General features: G+C 40.2%; 1 protein-coding gene across 2 annotated transcripts in view; it reads left to right on the top strand.

The window, feature by feature from the left end:
* The first annotated feature begins 1,489 nt into the window (after positions 1-1,489).
* LOC110490493 (tubby-related protein 3) overlaps positions 1,490-11,564 on the top strand; it is a 40,366-nt gene continuing 30,291 nt past the window's right edge. Inside the window, exon 1 of one of the 2 annotated variants that reach the window (XM_021563906.2) lies at positions 1,490-1,666. In XM_021563906.2, coding sequence (XP_021419581.1) covers positions 1,647-1,666 — 20 coding nt within the window. In that variant the 5' untranslated portion in view covers positions 1,490-1,646. Of the gene's footprint in view, positions 1,667-1,811; positions 2,679-11,564 lie in introns of those variants that run through there. The other variant, XM_021563905.2, reaches the window with a different exon arrangement.

Here is an 11,564-nt window from a genome sequence, read left to right as displayed (position 1 = left end):
CCACTTGGTTCACCTGATCAAGTCTGTGAGTAGCAGGGTGCTGAATCCACTGGCAAATGTTGATGTACTCAAAGGGCCAATAGATGAATACATCAGTCCCAAACCGTACCTTGGATACCTTTTTGAGTCAAAGGCAGCTGAGTTCCACCTTGCACCTGAGGATAAAAACAATGTCAGAAAGCGGTGTGTAGCCTTCACCATCTCCCTCATTAATGAGCTGAGGGTGAGACTGCCGGACAACATCGAAGCATTGCAGTACATGTCAGTTTTCAATGTGGAGGAAACTCTAAAGCACAATAAGAGCCTTGGAGAAATAGAAAAAATAGCCAAGGTCCTTGGCGACTCAAATGCGGAGATAGACAAGATTGTCCAGCAATGGCGTGCCATCCATCTTAGTAAATGGAATGAGACAAAAACACACTGGGCTTCTGGAGTGAGATTTGGAAGTTCAGGGATGCAGCTGATATCAACCCGTTTCAAGAACTTGCCATGGCTGCTGTGTCTGTGTTGTCCTTGCCAAACTCGAATGCTGAAGTCGAGAGTGTATTCAGCCAGATAAGTGTGGTAAAAAGCGAACTTACAAAACGGATGTCCTTGCAGACCCTTCACTCCATCCTGTACATTCGATATGAACTGAAGCTGTCTGGTGAGGCTTGCTATGAGCACCAGCTGCCTGATAATGTTTTGGAGCTTTTTGGCACATCAGCTGCTTACTCATTTAAGTCAGCTCCCTCAGTTGCTGAACCTGCCATAGAGAGCCCTGACCAAAATTACGGTGACCCACTCTTTCTGTGAGCCAGCACAGCCTGTGTGTGTGTGGAGGGGGGTCTGGAAAAAAAAACAACTATTAACCTGAATTTTTCTATTGTCTCTTTTTGGTCCATTTAGATTGATAATGTAGATTGTATACAAAAAAAATAAAAAAATGTTATGGTTAAAAATGTTCATGTTTTACTGTGACTTGTTGTAGCCTCCTAAGTGGACCCTACGGTTAAAAACCAAATCAAATTAAGAAAACTAAACAAAAAAAACAAAAACAAACAAAAAAAATAAACTACTAAGTAACTCCGCCAGTGTCTCTTTTGGGTCACTTTTGCCGGTCCCAAGTTCAGATAAAGGAGGAGGGTTGGAATTGTGACATAAAAAAAAACTATAATCTTTTTTTTTTCTTTTTCTACCCCCTTTTTCTCCCCAATTTCGTGGTATCCAATTGTTAGTAGTTACTGTCTTGTCTATTCACTACAACTCCCGTACGGGCTCGGGAGAGACGAAGGTCGAGAGCCATGCGTCCTCCGAAACACAACCCAACCAAGCCGCCCTGCTTCTTAGAAAGTTAATTTGTAGTTCTAAACATATTTAGGGTGTTTTTTTTACTAACCTTTTGTCTCTCCCGCGACTTTATTCCTCTCTCCTACAGCATCCATCACAATTACATGCACATGGCCAATTAGGCGATGGCGTCATTTAGCGACTTCTAGGACACTAGCCAATAGCTACTTTCCTTACTGAGGAGTTGGCAACACTGTGTTGTAGTCATGTGCGGTAACTAGGGCTGTGGGGAACAATTTTCCAAGCGTGTCAAGGAAAGTTGTCTGCTGCACCAGAAGGCCACCACCAGCTGGGATCCATAGCAACCGTGGATAAACATGAGTTACTACAGCATAAGGTAAGTTTAAAAAATAAATAATATATATATATAGATAGTTCTTATATAGATAGTTCTTATAGTTCTTTGCCCATGATATTATGTAGACATGCGGTGAAGTGTGTCTGGTGGGTGGTGCGCGAGACTGGTCTGTCACTTAACTTTTTCAGAAGGCAATGCTGCTCGAGAAGACTGATGCTAGTTTGGCTAATGTTAGGCTAGCTAGCTAACGTTTCTTGCTTGCCTGAAGATAGCGTGCTCGGCGAAGAGACTAGAACAAGAGGCTGAGTGGTAAATCAATCATGGAAGATAATACCAAGCACAAACTAAAATACATATTTTTCACAACTTTAAATGTAGATAACTATTCTATTTTTCTTGTCAGGAATCAAGCAGAGTTAAACGCTTATTTTTAACGATTTGGGCATCGTTTTTATCACGAAAAGGAAGCATGAGCTCGTCAGTGAATTGTAGCTAGGAAAACTCCATCGATTGTTAGCTAGCTAACGTTAGCGTGCGTGTTAACGGTTTAAGCAGAATGCACACAATTATTCATGGTTTGCTCGTAAACCTTTTGATTCATGTTTTGTAACAGTAATGTGTTTGAAAATGAGAAAGTATTTTTAAAATGTTAACTTGTTAGCTAGCTACAACGTTCCATCTGAAAAATGTCAAAATTGTATGAACGTGCATGTTGACAACGGAGCTATAACGACGTTATAAACATCTGTCAAGGCTCAAGTCTTGAATATGTTGGGTTGCTAACGTTACATTATTGCGTCACGAAAGCCATCAGATGGGGAATATATTACACTCGATTTCTCGAGTTACTGTGGCTTTGTCATAGGAGCTTGCGCCATTGTCCTTGGAGACGGCACCGCAGAAATGTGGGTACTATAGCAGCTTGCTAAAAAATACAGTATTAGGGCCTATGAGGGGGGGCAATCTTGGCAACATCACTCGGCACGGTCACCACCAAAGAAGTCTCCCGAAACGGAAGAAGTGACAGGATGAACAACATCAACAAAAGCAGGTGAATCAAGCTAATGTCATAGCATAATGATTGTATGGCTCTGTGGCCAACATGGGGACAATCGGATGTTGAATGGATGGTTCAGTTCGTGGTTAATGATGTGATAGTTATGTGATATGCTACATGGAGGCAATAGACAAATTACAATATGTCAGTCAGAGTAGGATTATTATTTAACACTACCTGAAAACACAGTCATGACAACTTGTCATTAAAATGATAATTTACTTTATACTGTTTATGACCCTGCTTTTTGCAACTTAATTTCACCCTGTGAAGTTGAGTGTCATTTAGGGATTCTTAATGCTTATTTCACAAGCAAACATTTTCCTTATGCTGTGCATTTCTGGTCAAAATAATGACACTCCTCCCCCATATTATTGTGGATTGGAATGTAGTATGGCTGAATGTTATGTGACTATCTGGAGGCAATAGAGAATTCCAGTCTTTGGTTTTTAAAGAGTGCCCACAAATGTTGCAATACCATTGCACTCACAACAAACTATATTATTGGCTATTCCCTTTGTGACATTAATGCACACTGTGGAAAAGGGCTCAGGACAATTAATAGGCAAACATGTTGACACAAGAACTATGCAATCTGGTTTCCGAGCTGGTCATGGGTGCACCTCAGTCACGCTCAAGGTCCTAAACGATATCATAACCGCCATTGATAAAAGACAGTACTGTGTAGCCGTCTTCATCATCCTGGCCAAGGCTTTTGACTCTTGTCAATCACCGCATTCTTATGGCAGACTCAATAGCCTTGGCTTCTCAAATGACTGCCTCGTCTGGTTCACCAACTACTTCTCAGAGTTCAGTGTATGAAATCGGAGGGCCTGTTGTCCGGACCTCTGGCAGTCTCTATGGGGGTGCCACAGGGTTCAATTCTCGGGCCGACTATTTTCTCTGTATATATCAATGATGTCGCTCTTGCTGCTGGTGATTTTCTGATCCACCTCTATGCAGACGACACCATTCTGTAAACATCTGGCCCTTTTTAGTTTATTAATTTGACCATTTAAAAAAACAAGCACATATAAAACTTAAAAGCCTTACATGCACATGAATAAAATCATTGAGGATAACACACAATAAAGTCTGGGACTTATTTCCATTGTGGTCCTCTTGAGACAAGATGGCTAGACAAGATCAAACACAGTATGTCAGTGAAATAATAAAACAAAAACATAGAAGAAGAACACCTACTGTAGGTAGGAGCAAGCCCATGTAATGCTTTGTAGGTTAGCAGTAAAACCTTGAAATCAGCCCTTGCTTTGACAGGAAGCCAGTGTAGAGAGGCTAGCACTGGAGTAATATGATCAATTTTTTTGGTTCTAGTCAGGATTCTAGCAGCCGTATTTAGCACTAACTGAAGTTTATTTAGTGCTTTATCCGAGTAGCCGGAAAGTAGAGCATTGCAGTAGTCTAACCTAGAAGTGACAAAAGCATGGATACATTTTTCTGCATCATTTTTGGACAGAAAGTTTCTGATTTTTGCAATGTTACGTAGATGGAAAAAAGCTGTCCTTGAAATGGTCTTGATATGTTCTTCAAAAGAGAGATCAGGGTCCAGAGTAACGCCGAGGTCCTTCACAGTTTTATTTGAGACGACTGTACAACCATTAAGATTAATTGTCAGATTCAACAGAAGATATCTTTGTTTCTTGGGACCTAGAACAAGCATCTCTGTTTTGTCCGAGTTTAAAAGTAGAAAGTTTGCAGCCATCCACTTCCTTATGTCTGGAACACATGCTTCTAGTGAGGGCAATTTTGGGGCTTCACCATGTTTCATTGAAATGTACAGCTGTGTGTCATCCGCATAGCAGTGAAAGTTAACATTATGTTTTCGAATGACATCCCCAAGAGGTAAAATATATATAGTGAAAACAATAGTGGTCCTAAAACGGAACCTTGAGGAACACCGACATTTACAGTTGATTTGTCAGAGGACAAACCATTCACAGAGACAAACTGATATCTTTCCGACAGATAAGATCTAAACCAGGCCAGAACTTGTCCGTGTAGACCAATTTGGGTTTCCAATCTCTCCAAAAGAATGTGGTGATCGATGGTATCAAAAGCAGCACTAAGGTTTAGGAGCACGAGGACAGATGCAGAGCCTCGGTCCGATGCCATTAAAATGACTAGCATCACTACTCTGGACGGTTCTGACCTAGAATATGTGGACAACTACAAATACCTAGGTGTCTGGTTAGACTGTAAACTCTCCTTCCAGACTCACATTAAGCATCTCCAATCCAAAATGATACCTAGAATCGGCTTCCTATTTCTCAACAAAGCCTCCTTCACTCATGCCGCCAAACATACCCTTGTAAAACTGACTATACTCCCGATCCTCGACTTTGGCGATGTCATTTACAAAATAGCCCCCAACACTCTACTCAGCAAACTGGATGTAGTCTATCACAGTGCCATCCGTTTTATTACCAAAGCCCCATTTCCTACCCACCACTGTGACCTGCATGCTTTCGCTGGCTGGCCCTCACTACATATCCCTCGCCAAACCCACTGGCTCCAGGTCATCTATAACATGGAACCCAAACCTTCTGAGCACGTGCACCATCGTGCATACATTTATTTTGTCCCCAACACCAAACGCGATCACGACACGCAGGTTAAAATATCAAAACAAACTGAACCAATGACATTAATTTGGGGACAGGTCGAAAAGCATTAAACATTTATGGCAATTTAGCTAGCTAGCTTGCACTTGCTAGCTAATTTGTCCTATTTACCTAGCTTGCTGTTGCTAGCTAATTTGTCCTGGGATATAAACATTGAGTTGTTATTTTACCTGTAATGCACAAGGTCCTCTACTCTGACAATTAATCCACACACAAAACGGTCAGCCGAATTGTTTCTAGTCATCTCTTCCAGGCCTTTTCTTCTCTTGACATTGTATTGCGATGGGCAACTTTCATAAATTAAGTGCATTACCGCCACTAACCTTGTTCGTCTTTCAGTCACCCACGTGGGTATAAACAATGAGGAAATGGCACATTGGTACCTGCTTCTATAACCCAATGAGCAGATGGGAGAGGCAGGACTTGCAGCGCGATCTTCGTTACAAATAGAACTGACTTCTATTTTAGCCCTTGGCAACGCAGATGCTCGTTGGCGCGTGCGAGCAGTGTGGGTGCAATGATTGAATAATATAGATGTATACATTTATTTTGCAAAGCTCATGCACGAGACACGAGCGGTGTAGTCAGCCTATAGGTCTTTGCTAGGTAAAGCCCCACCTTATCTCAGCTCACTGGTCACCATAGCAACACCCACCCATAGCACGCGCTCCAGCAGGTATATTCCACTGATCATCCCCAAAGCCAACACTTTCTTTGGCCGCCTTTTCTTCCAGTTCTCTGCTGCCAATGACTGGAACGAATTGCAAAAATCTCTGAAGCTGGAGTCTTATATCTCCCTCTCTAACTTTAAACATCAGCTGTCAGAGCAGCTTACCGATCACTGTACCTGTACACAGCCAGTCTGTAAATAGCACACCCGACTACCTCATCCCCATATTTTTACTTACCCTCTTGCACCCCAGTATCTCTACTTGCACATCATCATCTGCACATCTATCACTACAGTATTAATGCTAAATTGTAATTATTTTCGCCTCTACCTCCCTACTCTTCTACATTTGCACACACGCTACATAGATTTTTCTATTTTTATTTTATTTTCTGTTATTGACTGTACGGTTGTTTATGTGTAACTCTGTGTTGTTTTTGTCACACTACTTTGCGTTTATCTTGGCCAGGTCTCAGTTATAAATGAGAACTTGTTCTCAACTGGCCTACCTGGTTAAATAAAGGTGAAAAAAATAAAATAATACAGTGTTTCCTCTAGGATTTCCACCAAACATTTTAGATGTTGGACGCTGAGACAAAATCTTGCAGTTTTAAAGCTAATTTCCTGCAATTCTACACATTTTGCCATATGGCGGAGAAAACATTTTACAGTTTTATAGCTAGTTTCATGCTATTCTAAACATTTTGCCATTGGGATGAGATAACATTAGCAGTTTTATGGTAACTGGCCAGAGAAAATCTCACTTTAAAAAGTTTATATTCTGTTAACTACAAAATAATGTTGTTGACTCGTCCTGTTCTTGTATTTGTGACCAAAGCATAAATTACAGCCACATCGACATTTTCCCACCGGGGGCAGAAAAAGATGGTTAACTATAATGGCTAAATGATAGTTATACTGTTGAGCTGATGATGAATCAGGTGCTGACAACTTTCTACCCGAGTTGATGGTTCTTTTGATGAGCAAATTAAAGTAGTGTTAGCTAGCTAGCGTAACCTGTTAACACCAAATTAAATTTCTATCATGATCTGATGTTTTCCATATTTATGCTGACTTTACTCTAGTAACTTGCTAATCCTTTCCTACAATTCTACACATTTTGCCATGGGACTGAGGGAAAATGTGCAGTTTTAAAGTAACTTTCCAGTGAAAATCTCACTTTTAAAATGTAATATTCTGTTATATACTATTCTCATATTGAAATAATGTTGTTGACTCATCCTATACTCGTATTTGTGGCCAAAGCATAAATTGGAGTTTGCTATTTCCTCGTGGAGTATGATGTAATACTCCTAAAGAGGTTGAGCTGGCCAATCAGCGGTCTACTCGTATTAAATTTTTTTAATGACCGGTATATGCCCACGCCATTCTGTTATTGGGGTACACCTAAACCATTCCAACACAGAAAAGCTGCTGTGCATACTTAATTAAATTTTTTTGGAAGGAAAACTATTTTACTCATATTGTAATTCATTATAGGTCATATTAATCTGGAAACACTGGACAGCTACCTTTACGCAACTTTCATGCAATTCTACACATTTTGCCATGGCTTATGCTGTGTTCTTATGCTATCTGAGTGACTCAAACATTATAACAAAATCAATAGTTCAATGATTATCTTATTTAAAAATATGTACCCTCATTATCTTTTCTGCATACTTTATATCTGGTTTTAGTCATTTAAGTTTACACTGAAAACATTTTATGAATACAGGGGAAACACTGACATGACATGTTGGAGCATGCCTCTCCCTGCCTCGTCTTACTCTAGCTTTTCAATCAGTTTCAGAACTGAGGGCACTGTGCTTAATGTAATGGCTTGTCTGAGGGAAATCAACTCTCCCTATGGTCCCCCAGCACTCCTATTGATGTCTGTTTGATGTCTGTGCATTAGGACTGTGCTGACCAGAGGTGCCCTGAGAGTAGAGCATGGTGCTGTGTGCGTAAGAGGTTACTGTTAACTAGAGGTCAACCGATTAATCGGAATGGCCAATTAATTAGGGTCAATATCAAGTTTTCATAACAATCGGAAATCTGTATTTTTGGACACCGATTTTTTTTTACTCCTTTATTTAATCTTTATTTAACAAGGCAAGTCAGTTAAGAACACATTCTTATTTTCAATTACGGCCTAGGAACGGTGGGTTAACTGCCTCGTTCAGGGGCAGAATGACAGATTTTCACCTTGTCAGCTCGGGGATTCAATCTTGCAACCTTACAGTTAACTAGTCCAATGCTCTAACCACCTGCCTCTCGTTGCACTCCACGAGGAGACTGCCTGTTATGCGAATGCAGTAAGCCAAGGTAAGTTGCTAGTTAGCATTAAACTTATATTATAAAAAACAACCAATCAATCATAATCACTAGTTGATCATCACACATCGTTGATGATATTACTAGTTTATCTAGCGTGTCCTGCGTTGCATATAATCGATGCGGTGCGTATCGTTGCTCCAATGTGTACCTAACCATGAACATCAATAACTTTCTTAAAATCAATACACAGAAGTATATCTTTTTAAACCTGCATATTTAGCTAAAATAAATCCAGGTTAGCAGGCAATATTAACCAGGTGAAATTGTGTCACTTCTCTTGCGTTCATTGCACGCAGAGTCAGTGTATATGCAACAGTTTGGGCCGCCCAATTTGCCAGAATTTTATGTAATTAGGACATAACATTGAAGGTTGTGCAATGTAACAGGAATATTTAGACTAATGGATGCCACCCGTTAGATAAAATACGGAACTGTTCCGTATTTTACTGAAAGAAAAAACGTCTTGTTTTCACGATGATAGTTTCCGGATTCGACCATATTAATTACCTAAGGCTCGTATTTCTATGTTATTATGTTATAACTAAGTCTATGATTTGATAGAGCAGTCTGACTGAGCGGTGGTAGGCACCAGCAGGCTCGTAAGCATTCATTCAAACAGCACTTTCATGCGTTTTGCCAGAAGCTCTTCGTTGTGCGTCAAGCATTGCGCTGTTTATGACTTCAAGCCTATCAACTCCCGAGATTAGGCTGGTGTAACTGATGTGAAAGGGCTAGCTAGTTAGCGGGGTGCACGCTAATAGCGTTTCAAACATCACTCTCTCTGAGCCTGTGGTTGTTTCCCTTGCTCTGCATGGGTAACGCTGTTTCGAGGGTGTCTGTCGTCGTTGTGTTCCTGGTTCGAGCCCAGGGAAGAGTGAGGAGAGGGACGGAAGCTATACTGTTACACTGGCAATACTAAAGTGCCTGTAAGAACATCAAATAGTCAAAGGTTAATGAAATACAAATGGTATAGAGAGAAATAGTCCTATAATTCCTATAATAACTACAACCTAAAACTTCTTACCTGGGAATATTGAAGACTCATGTTAAAATGAACCACCAGATTTCATATGTTCTCATGTCCTGAGCAAGGAACTGAAACGTTAGCTTTCTTACATGGCACATATTGCACTTTTACTTTCTTCTCCAACACTTTGTTTTTGCATTATTTAAACCAAATTCGACATGTTTCATTTTTTATTTGAGGCTAAATTGATTTTATTTATGTATTATATTAAGTTAAAATAAGTGTTCATTCAGTATGGTTGTAATTGTCATTATTACAAATAAATGTTAAAAAAACGTCAGATTAATCGGTATTGGCTTTTTTGTTCCTCCAATAATCGGCATCGGTGTTGAAAAATCCTAATCAGTCGACCTCTACTGTTAACTCTGCAGAAAAAAAATGTGAAATCCATAGAGAGGAGAATAAAATCAGAGGGCAGTTCCCACCCTTTCCTGTTCTAATGCTGCAATGTGGACTGTGATTATTTGATGTAATCTGCTTGTGTATTCTTTCAGAGGATGTGTGTAGAGGATTAGTGTAAGGAACAGACATGTAGCCTGGGCAGGGTTTCCATTAGGAAAATTAGGCTGTGGACACCGTGACCGGCAAGATTTTAATTTACCGGATGTTTGAGAAATTTACCGGACATCCATATTTTTTATTTTTATTTTATTTTTTTAAATGTTATTTATTTCTTTCACCTTTATTTAACCAGGTAGGCTAGTTGAGAACAAGTTCTCATTTACAACTGCGACCTGGCCAAGATAAAGCATAGCAGTGTGAACAGACAACAACACATGGAGTAAACAATAAACAAGTCAATAACAAAGTAGGAAAAAAAGTCTACGTACATTGTGTGCAAAAGGCATGAGGAGGTAGGCGAATAATTACAATTTAGCAGATTAACACTGGAGTGATAAATTATCAGATGATCATGTGCAAGTAGAGATACTGGTGTGCACAAGAGCAGAAAAGTAAATAAATAAAAACATATGGGGATGAGGTAGGTAAATTGGGTGGGCTATTTACAGATGGACTATGTACAGCTGCTGCGATCGGTTAGCTGCTCAGATAGCAGATGTTTAAAGTTGGTGAGGGAAATAAAAGTTTCCAACTTCAGCGATTTTTGCAATTCGTTCCAGTCACAGGCAGCAGAGAACTGGAAGGAAAGGCGGCCAAATGAGGTGTTGGCTTTAGGGATGATCAGTGAGATACACCTGCTGGAGCGCGTGCTACGGGTGGGTGTTGCCATCGTGACCAGTGAACTGAGATAAGGCGGAGCTTTACCTAGCATGGACTTGTAGATGATCTGGAGCCAGTGGGTCTGGCGACGAATATGTAGTGAGGGCCAGCCGACTAGAGCATACAGGTCGCAGTGGTGGGTGGTCTAAGGTGCTTTAGTAACAAAACGGATGGCACTGTGATAAACTGCATCTAGTTTGTTCAATAGAGTATTGGAAGCTATTTTGTAGATGACATCGCCGAAGTCGAGGATCGGTAGGATAGAGCATACAGGTCGCAGTGGTGGGTGGTCTAAGGTGCTTTAGTAACAAAACGGATGGCACTGTGATAAACTGCATCTAGTTTGTTGAGTAGAGTATTGGAAGCTATTTTGTAGATGACATCGCCGAAGTCGAGGATCGGTAGGATAGTCAGTTTTACTAGGGTAAGTTTGGCAGCGTGAGTGAAGGAGGCTTTGTTGCGAAATAGAAAGCCGACTCTAGATTTGATTTTGGATTGGAGATGTTTGATATGAGTCTGGAAGGAAAGTTTACAGTCTAGCCAGACACCTAGGTACTTATAGATGTCCACATATTCTAGGTCGGAACCATCCATATGCATTGGATGCGTAACATAGGGTGTCCTCCCATGGTGCTCAAAAGCACATTTTAGATTATTGTAATTAATCTTAACAGAATATAAATTAGCCTGTAAAGTTTTAATAAAATAAAGTACAATGATGTTCTTATATCAGCATGACGGGTTTTATCGAAAAGCAAAACATTGCCCATTGCGTCTTCATACCTGCTCGTAAATCGTAAATGAATATCATAAAAAAAAAGAAAAAAAAATTAGCCTAGAAGAACAAGTCGCCTACACAGTAATAAAACACAACTTCAAAATGTAATATTTGTATAATATAATTTTCAAACGACCTGTCCTATAGCCCCCCAAACACCCAGACACTGTTTGTTTGTGTCCAGCAGTCATGCACACAGATA

The sequence above is a fragment of the Oncorhynchus mykiss genome, chromosome 15 (assembly GCF_013265735.2).
Source record: "Oncorhynchus mykiss isolate Arlee chromosome 15, USDA_OmykA_1.1, whole genome shotgun sequence".
In the NCBI taxonomy this organism is placed as follows: Eukaryota; Metazoa; Chordata; class Actinopteri; order Salmoniformes; family Salmonidae; genus Oncorhynchus; species Oncorhynchus mykiss.
The sequence above is the reverse complement of the archived record's forward strand: the minus strand, read 5'-3'. Positions and strand labels throughout refer to the sequence as shown.